The 24585-nt window shown below is 29.3% G+C and overlaps 1 protein-coding gene across 2 annotated transcripts in view; it reads left to right on the top strand.

Moving 5' to 3' along the window:
- LOC111675258 (cAMP-specific 3',5'-cyclic phosphodiesterase-like) overlaps positions 1 to 24585 on the top strand; it is a 255235-nt gene that overhangs the window by 154703 nt on the left and 75947 nt on the right. Inside the window, exons 2-4 of one of the 2 annotated variants that reach the window (XM_046946249.1) lie at positions 347 to 617; positions 761 to 2421; positions 20098 to 20290. In XM_046946249.1, the coding sequence (XP_046802205.1) occupies positions 498 to 617; positions 761 to 2421; positions 20098 to 20101 (1785 nt within the window). In that variant the 5' untranslated portion in view covers positions 347 to 497 and the 3' untranslated portion in view covers positions 20102 to 20290. Of the gene's footprint in view, positions 1 to 346; positions 618 to 760; positions 2422 to 20097; positions 20291 to 24585 lie in introns of those variants that run through there. The other variant, XM_046946250.1, reaches the window with a different exon arrangement.

The following is a 24585-nucleotide window of genomic DNA, read 5'->3' as shown; positions in this document are numbered from 1 at the left end:
TCTAGTTCAGTTCTAGTTCAGTTCTAGTTCAGTTCTAGTTCAGTTCTATTTCAGTTCTATTTCAGTTCTAGTTCAGTTCTAGTTAGTTCTAGTTCATTTCTAGTTCAGTTCTAGTTCAGTTCTAGTTCAGTTCTTGTTCAGTTCTAGTTCAGTTCTAGTTCAGTTCTAGTTCAGTTCTAGTTCAGTTCTAGTTCAGTTCTTGTTCAGTTCTAGTTCAGTTCTACTTTCTTTCTAAAAAAATTAGTAAGAAATAGCACATTCATTTAACTTTTACAATTATAGTATGCTAACTATTCATAACTCCAAATCTAAAACTAATGTTTTCTAATTTTTCTTCTTTTTGCAGATATTTTCCACTAATTTGACAAACAAAATAACCAACATGAAACACTTGAGAACAAAATCCTAAATAAATTTAAAAAATATATAAAAAAAGTTGCCAAAAAGTTTTTAAATAAAATTATCAAAACAAATATTAAAATATATAAAAGCAGACCATGCGTCTGGCAAAACTTGCTTCACAAAAAACTAAAAAAAATAGTCAACATAAATATGAATTGCAACAGCAACAAAATAATGAATGGACTAAAGGTCAAACAGGAGGAGGATTTGGCAAGGTTAAATTAATAAAAAAAAATTAAGAAAATATAATTTAAGACGAACGAAAAGGAAATTAAACAGCAACAACAACAAGACTATAGGAATTTAAAAATAATTATTTAAATTTTAAATAAAAATTAAGATTTTCTTTATTTTTTAGCGTTTTAGTGGCACCCTCAGCATTCTCAGTAGCAGTAATAATAGTGGAAGTGTGCGCAGTAGTGTGGCAGGCGTCAACGGCGCTCAGCGCAATAGTTTCGGTAACGGCAGCTGTATCTCCTCGTCTGCCTCTACCAACAATACATGTACGAACAAAAAACGTAAATCGAAAACTACAAAGTGTTTTAGTAGCACAGTGTTTCGTTGTTGCCTTCCTTGTCGCGGGGGCAGCGGCTCGGCAGCCCCCGCCACAAGTCCACCCCATACGCCCGTACCACCGAACAATTCGACAAAGGTCGACAGTACAGTAAAACGCAAGCGTTCGGGTAAGTCAGCCATTGAATTGACAACGGACGGTAACGAATCATTAATTGCGGCGGTAAAGAAACATTCATTGGCCGATACTATTGGCACCTCAGCCACCACACCCATCTCGCTCAAGACCCTTATTAACGACGAGGAAGAGGACTTGCAACAACACATAAGTGCTGCAGATATAGCAGCTGCCAAATTAGCTTCGGGTATTTTGCCACGCAAAGCTGAACCAGAAACTCTTAGTGACACTAGCATTTCGCCCACAACAGCTGTATTGCAGCTGGCTGCTGGATCTGCTTCAGCCAGTTCCTTACTCTCGACTACAACATCGTTGCTGTCCACTACTACAGCAGCAAATACACAAGTAACTTTTGTAGCCAACAAAACAACAGCAACTCAAATATCACCTTTAACACCACCGAATACAAATAGTAATTTCGTATATCAACCATCCATATTGGAGCAGAATAATATTGTTGGAAAAACAATAAATACATCAACTGCTTCCACCATACAAGCTACAACACCAACATCACCTCACTCGCCGCTGCCAGCTTTGACTACAGCTGCTTCATCGGGGGCAACAGCGGTCATAGCCACCGCTAACACTACAACATCAACAACAACTACCTCGTCCTCAACGGCATCGTCGACACCATCGCGTTGTTGTTGTCCACCGCCACAGACTTCACCGTTGCCACACATCAAGGAAGAAGAAGAGTCTGAACAGTTACTACAACGCCAACACAGCGCCAACCAAGACGACGATAATCTAACCGAACCCACCCAACAACAACAACAGCAGCAAAACCAACAATCACAACTCGATCAGCTCTCCCCCTTTACGGCCAATCCCAGTGGTAGTAGTGACAGTTGTACTTCCCTGTCCGCCACTGCTGTAACTACAGCAACAACATCTTCCATAACCGGTGGCGGTTGTACCCCACAGGAATTTACCAATACCTCTACTCCTTCGCCCAGAATCAAACACAAATTTCGCAAGCAACACAAATCCGGTTGGTCACGTATTATACTCGCTCCAAACAGTAGTCTAGTTCCAGTTGGTGGCGGCAGCGGCGGTACTTGTGGTGTTGCCAATTCTAGTGAAACTTTAGCTTCATCCTCGAATAATAGTAGTAGTGCTGCTACGGTCAGTGCTGCTATAGCAGCTGCTCAAGCAACTCGCTTAGCATCTACATCGGCAACAGCTCTCGCTACACAACAATCGTCTAGTTCACAGTTATTACCGGCCAGCAAAATGCAAGCTGAACAGGGTTCGATTGGTGATCTGCAGAAGTATCACAGTCGATACTTGAAGAACCGAAGGCATACGTTGGCGAATGTTCGGTAAGTGAAAGAAATGTTTATATTTATACGTATGTATATATATACTACAAATAATTTATAGGATTCTCTATAACTTTATAAACAACAATTTGATAAATAATTTAAATTCTTTTATCGGGCTCATTGATTTTCTAAGTTTTTTATATTTCTCAACAGAAGTATGGATTATATACGGATGTAAGAAATAGAAGTGTTGGTCTACGATCCTCAATGGATATATGTGGGCAATTTCATGTCAAGTGATCCAACTTAAAAAACCTTTTATTTGATATTTCTACAAAGTAGTATTAGATAGTATGACAGACTTAATTTCAAAGCAAAAAGCTTCCATTTGAAAAGAATTTTGAAAAAACTTTAAAAAATATTTTTTTTTTAAATATTTGTTTTTTGGTTAATGCTTGTTTTGGCCAATTTGGTACATCGATCAAGAACTGGCGGTGTGAGAGGGGGTTAAAGTTGGACATACAGGGTTTTTCCTATTGGCTTTAGCAAAAACTGTTTTAAAATTGTTTTCTTGCTCAAAAGAAAGCTAATACAATTTTCTTTAAGGGATGCCTCTTGTTTTCTTCTAAGCTTTTTTCAAAGCAAAAAGCTTCCATTTGAAAAGAATTTTGAAAAAAAAATTTTTTAAATATTTTTTTTGGTCAATGCTTGTTTTGGCCAATTGTTAGTTAGTTATGTTTTCTTCACGTAAAAAATAATATTTCGTTACCTCATCCCTTTCAGCTTTCATTAAAAACCACTAAAAATGATTTTTTTCCTTTTATAGACCATCCCTATTATCATAATTATTACATCAATTAACAGCTCATAATTTAATATTTTACTTGTAATTAAATACCTCTTTAACATATTTATAACAACTCAATTTTATCTTTGGTTTATATTCATCAGAAATTGGGGGATGATGTAATGAAAGTATTAGATTTACAAATGTCTTCAGCGATTAACAGAACAATTATCTAACATTTTATTTCATTATGATTCATTATAAAGAAATAACATTCCTATAAATCTTTTGCCACCTACTGTGTGGCAAGTAACGCAAATAAAAATAAATTAAAAGCAAAAACAGAAAAAAATATGGAAGGAATAAAATAATTTAATAAACTCTTGCAAATAAACTATTTGTAGGGCTGGAAAACATTGATGCTGATGATAGAATAGATTAAAGATGTAACAGATTAAATAAAATAAATGTCGGCCAGTGTAATATTTAATTTAAAAATGGTAATTACTACAGGGTAGTATAATGTTTACTCACTGCTAACAATTAATGAAATCACTGTGAATTACTTATCTTTTACTAATTCCCTTTTATTAATTTTCATTTCCGTAAGTTTGAACAAAAAAACTAACACGTTGTTAAGTGACGATAAACTACAGTCAGCAAATAATATTTTTTTCTTATTTTTTAATAAGAAAGCAACAGTTTTCTTTACTTACTTACATACATATTGCAAAAAGCATAATCTGTACTGTTACTTCCGTTTCCGGTTAGTCATCAACATCAGTTGGTATTCAAACATGTTTACACATACAATAATAAATATTTGCAAAAATATGAAGATAAAATAATAAAACAGAAAATTAATAAAATTAAAAAACTGTCACATTTACTAAATGAAAATAAAATTTCAATATTACTTAAAATCATAACATGTCTTGTAGAGTCTAGTCTATAGTCTATATTCTAGTCTATAGTCTAGTCTGTAGTCTAGTCTATAGTATAGTCTATAGTATAGTCTATAGTATAGTCTATAGTATAGTCTATAGTATAGTCTATAGTATAGTCTAGTCTATAGTCTAGTTTTTAGTCTAGTATAGACTAGACTTTAGACAATATTATAGACTTTAGACTAGACTATAGACTAGACTATAGACTAGACTATAGACTAGACTATAGACTAGACTATAGACTAGACTATAGACTAGACTATAGACTAGACTATAGACTAGACTATAGACTAGACTATAGACTAGACTATAGACTAGACTATAGACTAGACTATAGACTAGACTATAGACTAGACTATAGACTAGACTATAGACTAGACTATAGACTAGACTATAGACTAGATTATAGACCAGACTATAGATTAGACTATAGACCAGACTATAGGCTAGACTATAGACTAGACTATAGACCAGACTATAGGCTAGACTATAGACTAGATTATAGACCAGACTATAGATTAGACTATAGACCAGACTATAGGCTAGACTATAGACTAGACTATAGACCAGACTATAGGCTAGACTATAAACTAGACTATAGACCAGACTATGGGATATAGGCTAGACTATAGACTAGACAATAGACTAAACTGAACCCACCAAATAGAGATTTTAAGTTCATAATTTTATGTTTAATTTACTAGTATCTCGAAAAGAAGCTGCAAAACCAAGTTCTAGTCTTAATGACCCTGATGAACTTTATAATTATGTATATGGCCTCATTTGACCCTAGGCCCTCTAAGAAGCCCCCATTAAAATTTTACTTAAATATCTACAGTTTTATTAAACAGTAAATGTTAAATGGCAAGGTATAATTCAACTTAAATGCTTTATTAGGAAAACTAAATTATATTTTATTCGTATACAGGTGTAGGATATTATATGTTCGGCCTCTCCGGTTATAACTTCTTACTTGTTTTTCTTTGGATTTTGTTGATAAGTTATTTTTTGCATTTAAACTAACAAACCAACAATGTGTTTAATCCTGTTTATATTTTAGAAAAAACCTTAAAATTAACAATAGAAATAGAAAAATAAATTGATTTATAAATGGACTGACTATCTGATGTGATCTGAATTTAAAGAAAATGAATGAATAGAACTAAACTTTATCCTAAAGAAAAACACATTTAATAAATTCTTCTTATCTAAGTATTCAAACTAAATTTATTTTGTTGTCATTGTCATAGCACACCAACGCTAGCAGATTTCTGAAATTCATTTATTTCACCCGTCAGTCATTTCGTGCGCTTAAGAATTTTTGTGTAATTCACTCTCAACATTTTGCCAAGAAATTCCATTATTACAATTAATAAATTGTATAAATATTCAAGTGGGTGTAAAAAACAAGAACACATATTTGAAATATTTGTCCTAATATCCCAACAGTTTGAGGGGCTAACACAAAATAGTGATATAACTGATCAAAATAGCGATTTATTTCTTCTACAAATAGAAATTTTGTGTCATACATGTACTTAACCATAGACTAGCTACTAAATTACCAGTGTTAAACAAGGTAATCTAAATAACTTAAGGAGTGATTAATTGTGTTACTTACAAAACTGCAGGGTATTCAGTATTTACCACAACATAAATATTTATTTACTTTTGCTAATGAAAGTGGGTGAATTTGTTTCACAATTAGAATGTGATGACTTGTTGATGTTTAAAAGATGTTTGTGGTCAATCTTAAGTAGATCATTTAAAATGGTTTTCTTGTGGTCTTTGTTTAGTTGGTCACATTGTTTGATTTATAAAGTAAATTTGAAAAAGCTTATAAACAATAAATGACATCAAAATTTATGCCTAGAATTAGGAAGGTAAGATTCACATCCTAGTTCGTATTTTTGCATGTCTTTGTAAGTTTTGTAGTTACATAAATATTCCAAATAATGGCCCATATTAACTGTTTCCTTTTCCCTTCTATCTGGCAACAAATCGTTTCCGTACTAAAAGATCAACTCGTCTTAGTGTCCATGGACGTTATAACACTTTTTAAATATGAAAAAATGTGAAAGGCACTCTTATTCCGTATAGAACTGCTCGTTCGTAACTTTGGTCTATGTTGTATTTTGAATTCATTAAAAAAGTGTCATAGATGACCGGCCTTCTCCTTTTCATGAACTTAATGCCAAAGTTTATGTAAAACATCATTTTCACAATATAATTTTCCGATCTTATAAAATTTTAGGTATTTATATCTCAGAAAATATAACAACTACAGTCCTGAATTTTTTCGTAGGAACTATAGTATCAACTTAAATAATTAGGACAAAAAATATGGATGGACTAGCAGTTAAATATTAAAATTTGTTTATCTGGGAAACTATTAGATATAGAATCTTAAAATTTTACATAATGAACTATTATATCCATGTGAATATTTATGAGAAAAATTGGCGGGCTTTCATTAGGTGGTATCTACCATACGGAGTAAATATATGAAATCTTATATTTGATAAACTAAGGAGTGAGATCGAAAAATTCTTAACACACGTTTTTCATTACATTTTTCAACCAAAGTATTATTTGATTTTTTTTTTGATCAAGTTACCTTTGAAAAACATGTCAGTTATTATGTGTAATGTCAATTATATTAATTTTTTTGTTAATCTGATTAAAATGAGTGACCAGAAAAAAGTGCGTACTGAAATTATTAAATATTTTCAACTAAACCCAACTTGGTCTTACAAAAAGTTGGCCAAGCATACAAAGGTCTGCCGTCAAACTGTTTCCAATGTTATTAAACAGTACCGGGAGAACTTGTCAGTTGATAGAAAACCTGGTTCAGGTAGAAGGAATGGTCCACATGATGTTTCTAAAGCCAAAAAATAAAACGCATTTTCAAAAGAGCTCCCAACACATCCGGTAGGAAAGCAGCTCGGTTAGCTCAGTGCTCGGACTATTTGGTACGAAAAGTTAAAGCTTATGCAGGTTTAAAAACATACAAGTCTCAAAAAGTTCCTGACAGGAACGCTGCTAAAAATTTAGAGGCCAAAAACAGAGCACGGAAATTGAAGTCAAGTTTTATAAAAAAATATTCTTGCTGCATAATGGATGACGAAACGTATGTTCTGGCAGATTTTTCGCAACTTCCAGGTCAAAAGTTTTATGTTGCTGATGCTCGAGGGAATGTTGAAGAAAAGTTTAGGACCCAAAAGCAGACAAAATTTCCCAGAAAGTTCTTGGTATGGCAAGCAATATGCAGTTGCGGCAAAAGAAGCCAATCATTTGTTACAACGGGCTCTATAAATACCGAAATTTACATCAAGGAATGTTTACAAAAAAAGGCTGCTTCCATTCATAAGACTTCACAATGTGTCCACTTATTTTTGGCCTGACTTGGCATCCTGTCACTATGGAAAACAAGCCCTTGAGTGGTACAAGAACAATAATGTGGTATTTGTACCAAGAGAGGCAAATCCTCCAAACTGCCCGGAGCTAAGGCCAGTGGAGAGATATTGGGCTCTTGTTAAAAGAGAATTGAAGAGTACAAAAAAGGTGTCCAAAAGTGTGGTAGATTTTAAACGGAGATGGACTATATGTTCGAGCAATGTGACAGAAATCACTATAAAAACGTTAATGGAAGGGTTTCCGAAAAGGGTTCAAAATTTCATCACTAGTGAATAAAACTGTAAAAATATTTTTTTTTGGTAAATTGTAATAATAATTTGAATCAAATAAAAAAAAAATAAAGCTGTAAGTTTAGTGGTTTCTTTTTTATAAACATATATGTATGTTAAGAATTTTTCGATCTCACTCCTTATTAAATTTTTAACTATTTAAGGGCGTGGTATCTCCCAATAAAACTAAAGGTAATTATTGGAGCTAGAATTTTAAAATTTTGTACGAAGAACTTAAACATCCATTTGATCATTGAGAAGAAAAATGAGCGGAATTTTATCAGGGAGTATCTGGAAAACTATTAGAGCAAGAAATTTTCTCTTATGAATGTGTCGTATGAATGAGATATGTGCTGGTATGAATATGATGGATGAAAGGTATATATATACATATGATACCATTGAATTTTCCTTCCTTGTCTAGATATGTACAGAATATACTCTGTTCATATCAAAATTACCACAGTGTGCCCCTGCGAGTAAGAACAATGTCTTCGGCTTACGTCTCTAGGTGCTGTTGTTGAATCAACAGATGCCCTCCAATAGTCAGAGATTAGATAGCTTGAGTACTCCAGCAAATGTACCGGTCAAAGCTAATGTACAAAAATTGCCACCTGCGTTCTTCATTGGAGAACAAAGGGGCGATGGTAGACCGTTTTCAAGTCTACCCAGTGGATGAAAAAGACCACCGTGAGATAAGGCCGTCAAGGCAGGTGCTCACGTTAAAAATCTCGAAAGTCATACCCTACACCACTTTAGTGGGGAGGACCTATACCCACCTTAAAGTATACCAATCGGCTCAGAATAACTTTCTGAGTCGATGTTGAAATTTGGCACATGTTCTTTTATGATACTGTAGACGTAGACTATTGAAAATAGTTAAAATCGGTCCTATATTTCACCTAGGCCCCATACAGTTGAACCCGCCAAAAATGGGGCTTTTAAGTTCATAATTATGTTAAATATACTCGTATCTTGACAAAAAGCTGCAAAACTAAATACTATACTATCCTTGATGACCCCGATGAACTTTATTATTATAGGGCCTCATTTGACCCCAGCCCCTATAAAAAGCCCCAAACAAAATTTCACTTAAATATCCAAAGTTTTATTAATAAATGGCTTAAGTATATCTGAGGCAAGGTACTATTCAACTTAAATGCTTTATTATGAAAACTAAATCACATTTTATTCGTATACAGGTGTAGCGTATTATATTGTTGGCCTCGCAAGACTATAACTTCTTAATTGTTTTTTTCTTAACATTTGTTACATTGTAATCTACTTAAGTAATTTACACATATATGTATGCCATATAATATACAGTAAATGGCAATATATATAAGGAAGCTAATATTAATTTTATTTCTTTTTATTAAATCAAAAAATTTACATATTTATAACTTGTAGTTTTCCATATTTAAAAAAATATGTTATCTTAGCAGTTTTAAATTATAAACGCGACTGTAATAAAATGTCTACATGCTTTTATTTTAAATTTTACATTAACAGTCAAAATACAAATTTACTTGACAAACAATATGAATTTTAAAAGGATTTACATAAAAAAAATTAACATAATTTCTAACTCTTATGATTCGATATAAAAAATTTTGTGTAAAAATATTTTAAGCAATTTGTTAAAACATATATCAACATTATTAAGGCATAGATTATCACATAAGCATACTTTTACCCAGTAGTTCTAAAAGCCTGAAAGTTACTTAAAACACCGGAGATAAGAAAAACAATTGATCTTAGAAGTTATAGAAAATTAATTATGTGTCAATTCAAAAACCCAGTTTATTACTTAGTAATAACACTAGAATGTTAATTAAGTACATAACAACTTACTTGTCAGAGGATAAGTAATGAATAAATTATTCTTAGCAGCGTAAAAAAGGCATCAACTTTAAACTACTGGGATATTTAAGACCAACGAAGTTTACTCAAATTCATGTAAATACATACACATTAACAAATTTTTATTGACTTAAAGGATTTTTCGCATAAATTTAGTTTTTTCCTTATTTTTCTTTAAGAACATGTTAAATTTTATTTATTTAAATGTGGTAATTTAGCACATACAGTCTTAAGAAACCCTTTTTTAGTGGTTTATTTAGCTAAAAATAATAAAATATTTTCTTAACAATAAAGTAACATTTAAAATTATGTTTACATGAACTGAAATTGTATAAATTTTAAATTTTAAATTTAATAAAAAATTTTTTACTTTTAAGTTTATTTTTTTTTTTAAAATTAATATAAAAATCAATAAATATAAACCTTATAAACCCTTTGCGGCCTGTTCAATTTTTACATGTATGTATGCTTTTTTTAATATGAAATTATTTTTACTAGATTATTTTCTTTATTCAATTTAGCTTAAAAACTTATTGACCCTTTTCAATTGGTTTTGTACAGCTGCCTGGATTTTATAAATTGACATGATATTTTTCTCGACGTAAAATCATTATGAAAATTGATTTATTTAAATCAAAATGAAAATAGATATTTAAAATGTTGAAAGAAACATGTTGCACGAAAACATGTTAAACAGAGTCAATTTGTATGGGAGTACAAAATATGAAAACGTGGAACGATATTGCCAATTTTCAATACCAAACATACCTTATCTATAGGAAATATTTGTGTATAATTTAAACACTCTCTAGCTCTTACCGTTCGGACGCTATCTTTCTATGCTTTCAACAGACAGATAGACGGACGGACAGACATGGTTAAATCGTTTTAGAATTTAACAAGGACACAAAATATATACTTTTGTAGGTCTATGATCAATATTTCAATGAGTTGACAAAATCAATATACCCCCAGTTTTTTGCACACTCCATAACAGATTTTTTATAGAAACATTTGTTTTAAACAGTTTTTCTATGAGAGTGTATAACAGTTTATTTCCTAAAGAAAATTTTGAGTATGACAGTTTTTTTTTTTCTATGGAGAAATCCATTATATATAAGCTTTAGTATAACAGTTTTGTGTATTTAACAGTATGTATTTTCGTTTAAAAATTTGTAGAAAAATTTTTGTCTGAACGTTTTGATTTTTTATTAGAGTTCTATAGTTGAAACGAAAAGTCGACTTTTCGACTTTTTGCATTTAGTTAAAAGACTTTTTGCATTTTATGCACTTTTTTATTTAGTTAAAAGTCGACTTTTCGACTTTTAGTATTTTATAAATAATCGACTTTTTCGACATTTTCCGACTTTTGGACTTTTTTCGACTTTTTGACTATTTGTTACTTTTTTCGAGTTTTTCCGACTATTTTAGAGTTTTTGACTTTTTGAACATTTTTTTTTTAAATTTTCGACTATTTTTTACTTTTTTCTACTATTTTCGAGTTTTCGACCTTTTCCTACTTTTCGACTTTTTGACTGTTTTCGACAATTTGTTTATTTTTTTCGAGTTTTTCCGACTATTTTAGAGTTTTTGACTTTTTTAAAATTTTTGACCTTTTTCTGCTATTTTCGACTTTTTTCGCCTTTTTCTGACTTTCTAAGACTTTTTCTGACTTGTTACGAATTTTCGTTTTTTTTCGACCTTTTTCGACTTTTCGACCTTTTTCGACTTTTATTTTCAAAGTCGACTTTTTCCATAGACGATAGTCGAGTTATCGACTTTTTTCGACTTAAAGTCGATTATTCGAAAGTCGATTTATAGAACCCTAATTTCTATGGAAACATTTGTATACAACATTTATATATCAATTTGCTAATTACATTTGTTGGTACAGAAACATTTTGTATTACAGTATATTTATATACATAAATCTGCTTATAACAGTTTTTCTTTAGACACATGTATAACAGTTCTTTTTATAAAAATTTTTTTATGTATAATTACAAAAAAAAAATTAAGTACTTTTAATACAGTTACAGTTATTCTCTTTCAAAATTTTTGTGCATAACATAATAATTTTTGAACTATTGTTTTTATCCGTTGTGTATAACAGTTTTTTTCTTTGCAATAATTGTTGTATAACAATTTTGCTTTAGAAATGTTTTAGTAAAATAGATTTCTTAACATGCGTATAACAGCTTTTATATTTTGATATTTTATATATTTGCTTATAACAGTTTTATAGAAGAGACTGTTTATATAAAAAATTAGGTACAACGTTTTTTGAAAAGAAAAAATTGTTTGTAACATAACTTTTATATCAAAAGAAGTGTATAACAGTTTTCTTTAAAGAAACATGTATATAATCGTTTCTCTAAAAAAGTTTAAAAACAGTATTAAAAAAAAATTGTATGACAGTTTTTTTATAGAAATAATCTTGTATAAAAGTTAGTTTCTATAATAAAAATTATGTATGTATAATTTTTCTTTTTATAGACAAATTTGTGAAAACAGTTTTTTATTGGAACATTTTTCTATAACAGTTGTTTTCCATAAAACAGTTTTACTATTAAAAAATTCTTGTATAATATTTTTGTATAACAATTTTTTTATAGAAAATTTTTGTATAATATTTTTTCTATAAAAATATTTAAAATATAGTTTTTCTATAAGACAATTTTTTTTGTTTAATCTTTCTCTAAAAAGAATTGTGTATAACAGTTTTCTCTTTAGAAAAAGTTGTTGTTTCCATTGAAAAATTTTGTGCTGATGTTTTTAACACTAAAAAATATTGGTGCTACGTCCATCTAATTCAACTCTGAATCACTTTCCTGGTATATTTATTTATATAGTAACTGTCTGTCTGTCTGTCCGTATTTCTTTCTGTCTGCCTATCTATCTGTCTGTCTTTCTGTCTGTATGTCTGGCAGCCTGGCTGGCTGGCTGTCTGTCTGTCTGTCTATCTATCTGTCTGCGTGTGTCCATATCAAGATTTTGCTCACGAATTAAGGTAAAAAGCTAATTAAATGCTTTATTATTATACGTTTTATAAAAATAAGAACAAACTCTTGTTTTATTAATCTTTTTTTAAATCTTTATTTAATCAATCGGCAACTACGATATTATACACTCTTAGCCTTGTCTGGTCTTCTTAGCTTGTCTAGCTTTACGAGCTTGTCTAGCTTTCTTAGCCTGTCTAACGCTCTTAGCTCTTTTGGCCATATTTGCCTTTCTCGCCTTCCTAGCATTCTTAGCCTGAGACCTCTTTTTAGCTACAGCAGCTTTAACAGATTTCACTTTATTTGATACCTTTTCCTTAGTAGCTGTCTTTTCTTTAGTAGCTGTCTTTTCCACAGACGATGAATTACTTTCGGAATCCTCATTAGATGCTGATTCTACAGAACTTGAATTAGAGTCATCATCAGCTTGGACGTGTGCGCTAAATAGAGCAATTACACCAATAAGTAAAATAATGAAAATTGTTAATTTCATGTTTTAGCTTTTAATTTAAAGAGTTGTTTTAATGTTGTGTATAGTGAAAGGTTTGTTAGCTTTTTATAGTCTAATAGTACTTTCTAAGATGCTTTTTTTCATTTTTAAATAAATTTAAGGAAATAAAAAGTAAATATTTTTATTGTTTTTAATAGTGTTTTAAAGACAAAAGATTTATTTAATTTTTTTTTATGAAAAAATTTTATTAATTAAACACACATGTTTTCTAATTTCTATTATTTACTAATATTGATAATAATGACTATTAGGTTTCAATTAAAAATTGTACAAAATATTTGTTTTATAAAAAAAATAAATTATGCAATATAAACAAGAAATCGAATAAGCGTTGATGTATATTAATTTCAAAAAAAGTCACTTTCTTTGGAAAAAAAGTTAAAGGTTCCGAAAAAACGGCAATTTTTTTTGCTGCCAATAATTTAACAAAACACAGTTTAGTGACAAAGTAAATCGTATTTCTAATCAGATAAAACTATCAAATTGCTACAGATTCTTCCGACAAATAGTATGTATGCATACTATACTTTATCCGAAAAAAAATAACAAATGGTTTCCTATAAAACACCCCACAACTGCCATCTGTAGTCTAATTTTGAAATATTTCCAAAAACTTAAAAGTAAAAAGCTTTTACCAACTTCATTTACCTAGAAGGAACGATTTTTCATTTATCAATTTTACATAATATGTAATATTTTAATTTTGAAACTTTCAAATATAATTTTCTTATGGTAGTTGATTTTACTATTCACGTTATTAAGTTTTTCTATTAAAAGCTTTTAAACTTGAGGTTTTTGGCAAGTATTAGCCAAGCAACAAACCATGTTTTTTATTATGAAACCATTGCATATCGAAAGCTTAACATTTGACTAGATAAATTTAAAACTTGATGGAAAAAGCTTTAGCGAAAGTTTATGAATAATTTGTTCACACTATGGGAGATAATATATAACATTTTATTATTAAATAATAAATAACATTTTATAATAAAACTGAAAATCCATATAAAAACTAAATAAATTTATAAATTATAAGTATTCCAAAAAAATAAAAGTATAAATACATCGCCGGGCATGGCCAATGATATGTACCCTACATGTGAGTGTAATTCCGGAATATTTTTCTTGTTGTTGCAAAAAAGAGATTTTATACAAAAAGGTTCATGTGGGGATAAGGGTAAATATAGTCCTATCCTTATAAAGTATAGCGGCTAAGGGCTAATGTGGTAAGTCCTATTCTTATGAAGTATAGCGGCGAAAGTCAAATGAGGCCCAATCATTACAAATTTTGACAGTGACATTTAAACTTATACAAAACTAAATTTTGACGATTTTTCTTAACATAGTGGAACTCCCCCGGGGGCATGTTACCTTGGCAAGACCTCCGCCTTGGTGTTATTGCAAACCCGGGGTATAAAAAGGTGGCCATTACCTCCAGTCTGATCGGGACTGAAAAATTGGTTACAGTCTACTGCTTGGTTTAGTCCTTGCATAGATTGCCAGAGGTCAGACCAGAGCACCGCATAATCTGGTACTACGGTTGGTCAGTTGCCCGAAGGACTATGTCTTGACTGGTCAGTTGGTTGAGGTTCCTTCGGGATCCACGTAGTCGTTATGGTTTAAACCCAAATTCGCGGGAAGAGTAAGTGGCAGTTAAAAGATTGATGCATGATAATAGTCAATGTTTCGGGATAAGTTCGGTGCTGTTGCCGAAAACAACAGATACTCCACAGTTGAGTGTCTGTTTGAAAAAGCGTTGGAAATGAGTTTGTATTAATTGTATATGGTACGGGATGAATGTGGGGTATGGCGGGCCTCACACACCCGTCTACCTATAATAAATGTGTCGTATGTTTTTCTCTTATGAATGTGTCGTATAAATGAGATGTGTGCTGGGCTGAATGATGATGGATGAAATGTATCATATACATTTGATACCATTGAATTTTTCTTCCTTGTCCAGATATGTTCAGAGTTTACTCTCTTCATATCAGAATTACCACAGTGTGTCCCTGTGAGTAAGAACAATGTCTACGGCTTATCGATGAATCGTAATTCGGTCTACCGGTTACGTCTCTAGGTGCTGTTGCCGAATCAACAGAGGCCATACAATGGTTAATAGATTAGATAGCTCGAGTACTTCGGCAAATTACTTGTGCATGGACCGGTCAGAACCAATGTACAAAAATTGCCACCTGCGTTCTTCATTGAAGAACAAACCATTTTTAATAGCGTTCGTCCATTGGTGCAGAAAAGAAAGAGTATCTGCCAAATTTCATTGAAATAGCTCAAAAAATGGGAAATGTAACGTGCATTACATGAATATACAGACAGACAAACAGCGGGACATAACTAAATCAATGCAGAGAGTGATCTGAGCTGATTTGTATACTTAATTGTGGATGTAGAACCTACTTATATTCTTGGGTGTTACAAACATTAGCATAAAGTCGTAATACCCTCCCCCCTAAAACTACCAACTTGTAGCTTACGAAGTATCTAGTCTCTGATAACAATAATTCCAGTTGCAATAATTTTATGTCATTTTTATAACACTTAACAATCTCAACAAATTTCGGTTCTTTTCATCTATTTATAAAGTGTGAGAAAATATTGAAAATTAAAATAAACTATTTGACATTTAAGTATTAAAGGAATATTTTTAAAACAAAAAAAATGATTTATTCTTAAAACACATGTGAATACAATTCATTTTTATTAAGATTTCCGTATTAAAAAACTATCATGTTTTGTGCATCTATGAAAATGTGTTTATTTTAATTATGACTCTCAATAAACTAGACTATTCTCGTGATACAGACACAGTAAAGCAAACGTTTGTCGAATGGCAGGCAAAATAACTGGTAGGCTGTTGATAAAATTTATAACGCCAGAAAGACAATTTTAGTCATGTATGAATAATAGATACAAAAATGTACAAATAAAATAAAAGGACACAAACACAGGCACATATTTTATAACCCACCCCCTAACTCCTACACACAAATACACATATAATATAGTTATTTACAATCTAGAGGTCCCAATGTTTCATACATTTCAAATCAGATGATGTATGTAAAGTTATAAACTGAAAGTAATATTAAAGTTAAATATATTATCAGTAATAATCAATTTTATTTCTTATTTTAAATATTAGCTCCGTGACTCAAAAGTTTTTTTCTGAGTGTATTTGTATTGCTATTGGCAGAATTGTCTTTGGTAATTGTGTGTGTTCATTTCAGTATTTTTTGGTCTTTTTTAAAAATTGCTAAAAATGGTTTGTTTTAAAAATAAATATGAAAATGGTAAAATTGAATAATCATATGAAATGAAGTATGTTCTACAACAAATATACATACATTCATAAATATGAATCTTAGGATGGACCCGTTAAATAAGAGTCAATAATTACAATCGATTTAAAGTTTTAATTGAAAAAGAAAAATTATCTGGACATAGTCTAGTCGTAGAGTTTTCAAAGTCTTGTCTAGTCATAGTCTAGTCATAGTCTAGTCATAGTCTAGTCATAGTCTAGTCATAGTCTAGTCATAGTCTAGTCATAGTCTAGTCATAGTCTAGTCATAGTCTAGTCATAGTCTAGTCATAGTCTAGTCATAGTCTAGTCATAGTCTAGTCATAGTCTAGTCATAGTCTAGTCATAGTCTAGTCATAGTCTAGTCATAGTCTAGTCATATTCTAGTCATAGTCTAGTCATAGTCTAGTCATAGTCTAGTTATATTCGAGGTCTTATTACTTTTTTTAGATTTGACTTCTAAATTTAAGATCTGTATTATTATACCCTACAGTAGGGTTCTATAAATCGACTTGTCGAAAAAAGTCGAACAGTCGAAGTCGACTATTTTGTTCCAAAAAAGTCGATAACTCGACTTTGTAAAAAAAAGTCGAGAAGTCGTAAAAAGTCGAGAATATAGAAAATAGTAGAAAAAAAGTTAAAAATAGGCGAAAATTTAAAAAAAGTGAAAAAAGTCAAAAACTCTAAAATAGTTGGAAAACTCGAAAAAAGTAAAAAAATTGTCGAAAAAAGCCGAAAAGGGGACTATTTATAAAATACTCAAAGTTGAAGAGTCTAAAAGTCGAATTTTAACTAAATGAATAAAAGTCGAAAGGTCGAAAAATCGACTTTGCATAAAATGAAAAAGTTGACTTTTTCGTTTCAACTATAGAAGCCTAACCTCCAGCAGTATGGGGAGGATATTATGATATTATGCGTTTGTGCTGATTTTTAAAACTCTCAAAACAATTGGTCCTAGTAGATCATAAAGCATACAAATCGGCTAATCGTCATATTTTCAGCCGGTTTAATTATGTCCAAACTTTCTTCCGCCTGCTTTTCCAAGTACAAGCTTTACTTAACGCTTCATCACTTCTTTTGACCCTGGAACGAATCCTATTGAAAATGATTAAAATCGGTCAATTATTTTACCTAGCCCACACAGCATAATGTGTGTGTTTTTTTATTTGAAAAATATTTCACATTTCTAATAAACTCCCTGGTGAAGGCTATCATATGGCCGGCCCTGACCGACTATACATTCATACTTATCTAATCATATCTCTTTAAAAGAAACAACAATATTGTTGTAGTTAACAATTTTTAAAACATTTTTTTATTATTCAACAGTTCAATGCATTTATAAAAATGATTTTATTTTAAAATTCAATAAAGTACCACAGGATTTTAGTTTCTAGTTAAATTGACACGAGAATGCAATTTTGTTATTTTTTTAATTGATACTTTATAATTTGATTTTAGATTTAATGCATTGGATTAAAAGACCGGTGGGATTTTTTTGGATATAGATGACGTCCAAAAAAAATTTGAAGAATATTTGTGTTGTGGTTAATTTGTCACGTTTTTCCCAGCTGACCTTTGGTCTAGAGTGAGCTAATTGAATCAATGTTGTTAAAATGTGGCAAATTTTCTATAAGGTACCTAACTACATTTTATGTTTAATGGATATTTTATAAATTTCTCCTAAAACTACGTCATTAAATTATATTTTTTTGAATTCAAATTGTATTTTAATTTATTTATAGTTTTTCTATAAACTGGTGATGAATTTATTCATTGATAATTTTTTATGTTTTAAAATAGCAGCTGATAAGGTAAAAAAAATACTGAGTGAATTTTCCTTTGGAAATCAAACTGGTAGAAAACTTTTCAAGAGACTTTTTACAAACCAAATAGTTATCACAAGTTAAAGATAGTTAATCCCTTTATAAAACTTATTTTCTCCCAAAAAAGGAAAAATAAAACCTAATAGACTATCACAAACCTGACTGCATTCAACATCAAATAATATCTCTAATGTTCTATTCTGCGGTCCATTTTTACTCAATAAATAAATAAATCAATATTATTATAAAGATAAAATATTTATAAATATTTTATAATTTAAGTAATTTTTCCCATTCAATGCCCTTTAAACACTCCAAAGTAAAAAGCATTGATTTTTTTTTTTTTTTTTTTTTTTTTTTTGATTACAACTTATTTTTACGTTTCATCTTTATACTCCACAAAAATTGAATGCTTCTGGTAATTTGTTTTTCCTTTTTCATTTGTTTGTCTTCATGCTGCTTTCAATACAAGTGGATGTATGCAATAAAAAATTTAATGGAAATTTCAGCAAGGAGACCTAATTTTTGAAAGCCAATAAATTGTAACTATATGTGTTATGACCGCCCGTCCACTTAAAGAAGCGTTGGTGCAGAAATGAAAATAATTTTATTTCATATATTTAATGTTCGTTTGAGAAAGCGAAAAAAAAACAAAAAACGAAAAGTTGAAATAAATTGTAGAAACATTTATTTTACATTTTTTATATGCATATAATATTTAAGGATTAAAACGAAAATTTGCTCTCTCACTTTTCCTATGAATATATACAAATATAAATATGTACCCAGTAAACACTTTAATTAGATAGTAAGGGCAAAAATTGTTAAAATTTCATCAAGTATTAAGTCATTATTTCATTACCATGATGTGACCGAAGAAAAGTAATTAATATAACTCACTATTAATAATACATTACTAGACTACTTCTATGTAATCAATTACTATTAAAAGTTACTGCCAGGTTTTGCTGGGTGAATAAAAAAATATGTTGAGCTAGTTATGCCTGGGTAAACTTTAATATTCATATTTTCGTACAAAAATACTCCAAATTAGCAGGGCTCAAGAACGCGGGACTGCTACTAAGGCTATGACTAGACTATGACTAGGCTATGACTGGACTATGACTAGACTATGACTAGACTATGACTAGACTATGACTAGACTATGACTAGACTATGACTAGACTATGACTAGACTATGACTAGACTATGACTAGCCTATGACTAGACTATGACTAGACTATGACTAGACTATGACTATGACTTGACTAGACTATGACTAGACTACGATTGGACTATGTCTGTGGCAAATTTTAAAATAACGAAATACCTGGGTTTCAACCTTACAACAAACCCTTCATACCCAAAAACATTCGCTTTACTGTAGTGAACTTTAAACAAGTATTCAATTTAAATTCTTATGTATCAAATTTAAAATCTATTTTAACCCTTAAAAAAAAGTTGAAGGGTTTAAATAAGCATAATCTTTCAAACACTTTCACAACGACACATGATGCAGGCAGACATAAGTATAAATCTAAATATAACTCCAACAGATTAATCGATTATTTACAAAAAAAAAAAAACATATGTACATACATATAAACAAATAAAACACAAAATACATTTTAAAAGAAAAACACAAATTGAACATCAATAAATTATTCTATAAACAAGAATTTATAGGGAAAATTATGTTATGTTTATTTCGAATGGCACAAAATATTTTTATTTGAATTTTATATAAAAATTATGACCTTTAACTAAAATCAATTTGTTTTCATTTTTCTCTTTACAGGTGAGTCTTTTGTTTGATATTATTGATATTTTTACACCTGTTTTCTGTGTAAGTAAAGTTTTATGCCTTGTAAATCATTTTTGGGTTACAAAATACGTTTATTTTATTTTGAGGCACGTTGGCCAAATGGCTATAAATTTTTTAAAATTTTTTTAAATAAACTTTTAAAAGCGTCTAACAAGAGGGGAAAAAATTTTATTAAAAAAGTATTTTTTTTTTCTAAATATTTATATGAAATATTTATGTATTGAGTATTTATTTTTAGTTTAAAAACAGTTTTTGGTTTATTTAATAATTTAAATAGAAAACAAGATTCATTAACAACTTTCCAAGTTGAGGAAACAAGTTTTTAACTTAAGTTCTTTTTTTTCTTAACTGAGTTAACTTTTTTTGTAGAAATGGTAAAAAACTATTGTTTTAACTTGCACTATATTCTTTTATTTAAATTTACATTTGAAAACTTTATTTAGAAAAGTACGTAAAAAACAACAGGGGAAAACTTACAAGTTTTTCCTGCTGCATTTCTTTTAAATAAAATAAAAAGTTAGCATTTCAAACAATGACTTTAACAAAAAAAACAAAAACTAAAACTTATTAGTTGTTATTGCTGTAAAACACAAAGGAAAAACCATAAAAACTACACTTAGAGAAATAATATGATTTCAAACAATATGTTTGTGACAACAAAAATCCATAAGCAGAGACAAAGAAGATATATCTTACTGTAACTAAGTAGGGATCAATTTATATTTTTTGTCTAAGTGTAAAATGGTAAAGAATTAAAGTATTAACAGTGAGTGGTTGCTAGTGTGTTGAGTAAAAAAGCCATAAAATCTAAATTTACTTAAAACTACAAAAACTTTGCATACTTTACGGACAACCACTGAAAGTTGGCGTTAACTAAAACATTAAGACACTACATTGTAGCAGAAAGCAATAAAACAAATATAAAATAAGAAAATGAAATAAACTTTAAATAAACTACATAACTTTCAATAAATTTCCACTTAGTACTTATATACTAATAAAACGATGATGTTATTTGTAAAAGTAAGAAAATAATTTCTCATAAAAAATCAATTTAAAAGCCATAATAAACTGATTTAAATGGTAATGTTTAAGTCAAATAATTGACAAACTGAAGATTGATAGGAGGTCTTTTAAATAATCTTACTTTTTGATGACATAGTCTTTTTTAGTTCTACAAGAAAATACATATTTAAATTGAATTATTTATTTATTAAACGCCAAACAAACACTTTATTAAATTAATTCAATTTCTTGCTTCTACTTGTCATTTATCCTTTAAGGTTTTCACTTCTATTTCATTATATAGTTTATTGTATTTATTTTTCATTATATTGAACATTTTTGTAGTCTCATCGATTATCTTATAAAACACTCATTTTGCATGTCAATCACCATTTATATTTTTTCTTTTTGTTAAGAAAGTTTCAACGAAATTGCATGAACGAAAGTCCAGCACAAACATGACATGAATTTCTTTACCGTTTGGCTAAAAAGTTGATAACAATTTATTTGAACTTTAGAATAGACGTATTTGAGGTAATAATAAAGTTCTAGATATATTCTAATAAATATTTTTTTCTAACTTCTTAAATTAGATTTAAATATTTGACAAAACTTGATGTGAATCATAATAAATTTTTAAGTTCAGATTAATCTTTTATCATATAGATAACTGATCCAAAGTTATGCCTTTAGACTGATTTATACACGTGATTATAAGTAAATCAATATTGACTATTATTAACAATACACATTAATCGATTGCCAAAAGACTGATCTACAGCTAAGACTATTGACAAGACTAGTGACAGATCTGTAGTCAAGTCAATATAGTCAATACCATATTCTGATATATAGTCAGGGTTATAGATCTATAGCCAACACTATAGACTGATCTCTAGTCAAGAATATAGACTGATCTATAGTGAAGTCTATATACTAATCTATTGTCAAGACTATAGACTGATCTATAGTCCAGACCATAGACTGATCTATAGTCCAGACTATAGACTGATCTATAGTCCAGACTATAGACTGATCTATAGTCCAGACTATAGACTGATCTATAGTCCAGACTATAGACTGATCTATAGTCCAGATTATAGACTGATCTATAGTCAAGATAATAGAATGATCTATAGACAATTCTATAAAGTGATCTAAAGTCAAGACTATAGATTTTAAATTTTTATGCAAACTTTTTTGTTAGTATTTTTTATACAAAATTTTAAATATTGTTTTATATTCTCCTTTCTGAATATAGGCCTTAAGAAGGATTTATAGTCTACCTATAGACTCTCATGTCAAATCTATAGAGAAGACTAGAATATTGATATCTAGTCAAGAATACATACTGCTCTATACTATGATCTCTACATATTTATCTAAATTCTATATTAAATAGTAAAGACTCTAGACGGAACTATAGCAGCCTTTAGATGAAATAAGTTTTTATATATTTCAAATTTTCGATAAATTTTTTTTTTATTTCACAAAAAAGTACAAAGTGAAAAAATAAAGGAAACTATTTATAATTTAAACATCCTACTGTCAGCGAAAAACTAATAAAACTTTATTAAGAAACTGACCAATTTGAAAACAGGAAACGGATGTAAAATTAAAAAAAGAAAACGCCATAAACAAAACTTAGTTAACGTTTCAATAAAATACACACAACAACGGATACAAAAAAAAAATATAGTTTTAAAGACCAATAAAACTATAAAAGAAAAATAAAAGTCAATAAAAGTAATAAAAAAATCATTAAATTCCTTTAATATTTAACATACTTAAAGGCAAAACAATAAAAACTCTCTATTGAATAGGCAAATGTCAAAAGTTGTTAATAATTATTTAATGTTTTAGCAAGAATCATTTGCAGAATTAATCATACAATCCTGTGTAATTTAATAACAAGCAGAAAGTACTTGTAAGGTTGCAGCAGACGTATTATTAATATTTATTTATATTACGTATACGCATTATAAACGACTTGGGTATTAAGTATTAAGTGCGTTTTAACAATTATCTCTTGAATGATAATTAAACTCAGGGAATCACACACACACACACACATTGTCTAACAATTTCAACACTTTGTCACTTTTTAAGCAGAACAGAAATTAGGAGGGCTGATGAAATAAATATAATAAGGACAAAATTAAAAATATTTGTTTATCTTTAAATTTATACAAAACATGAGCATCGTAAAAAGTGCACATATACATACATATATACATACATATGTATTTCAATGCATTTGCATGTGTGCGTATGTTGTCATAAGTAGTCCTAACTCTGTCTGTGTGTATTTTATTAATTAAAAGTAATTAATATTCAAAATGCGTTACCATGTTTACTCAATTTCATATTTTATTACATATAAACTTTCGCATAAATATAGGAATTTATTGTTTATTCATTTCATTAAGCATTATTTTTTATTATTTATCTTTCTTCGGTGCAAACTTTGGAATCTTTGAAATTTGTTCATCTTAGCATAAATATTTTATTAAAACTTAAGTTTATAGAAAAATAGTTAATTTTTTTGAATACTTATTAAATTTAATGTTCTAAAATTATAACAAATACAAAAAATTTTGCACAATATCTAAGAAATTAGTGAAAACATTTTTTTTAATAATTATTTTTGTATATTTGTTTCAGTAGTTTCAATTAATTCAAAACATATGTCCCTGTACTATTTGCAGACAATTTAAAAAATGTGTCATCCCACATTTGGGGGGAACTTTTTTTGTTTTATTTGTAGTAAAAGATGAGTAAGTGAATTTATTTTTGGTATTTTACACAAAAATAAAAGAAACACAAACACACACGATTTGTCTAGATTTAAGACAAATATATTAACAAATAAAATAAATAATACTTATGTTCTGGTTGTGTAAACATCTGTGAACCTAAAAACAGAAAAATCACCAAGAAAGCTAACATCAAGTATATAAGTGGAAATAACACAATAGAACTAAAAAAATATTGATTTTTACTATAGCACTACTTAATACCTTAATTTTTTGCTGGGACATTATTTTTAAATATTTTTTCATATATTAATATAATTTTGTGTCAGATATCTTTCAATTTAAGTATCGCTGTACGATAGTATATATTTTAGAAAAAATTATGTGCCAAACATTCTTTTAAGTGAACTGAACTTTAAGGTATTTTGTGTTAAAAAAATGTTTAATATTTTTAAGACAGCCAAAATAATTAAATAAATTTGTCAGTTTATCTTAATACGTTACACATGTTCAATAGATTGATGATTGCACCAAAATGACATTTTTAATGATTATTTTACAAGGAATAGAAATTGAATTAGAACTGAACTACAACTGAACTAGATCTGAACTAGAACTGAACTAGAACTGAACTAGAACTAAACTAGAACTGAACTAGAACTGAACTAGAACTGAACTAGAACTGAACTAGAACTGAACT

The sequence above is a fragment of the Lucilia cuprina genome, chromosome 3, assembly GCF_022045245.1.
Source record: "Lucilia cuprina isolate Lc7/37 chromosome 3, ASM2204524v1, whole genome shotgun sequence".
Taxonomy (NCBI): domain Eukaryota; kingdom Metazoa; phylum Arthropoda; class Insecta; order Diptera; family Calliphoridae; genus Lucilia; species Lucilia cuprina.
Note: the sequence above shows the minus strand (reverse complement) of the source record. Positions and strands in the feature narration are given on the sequence as shown.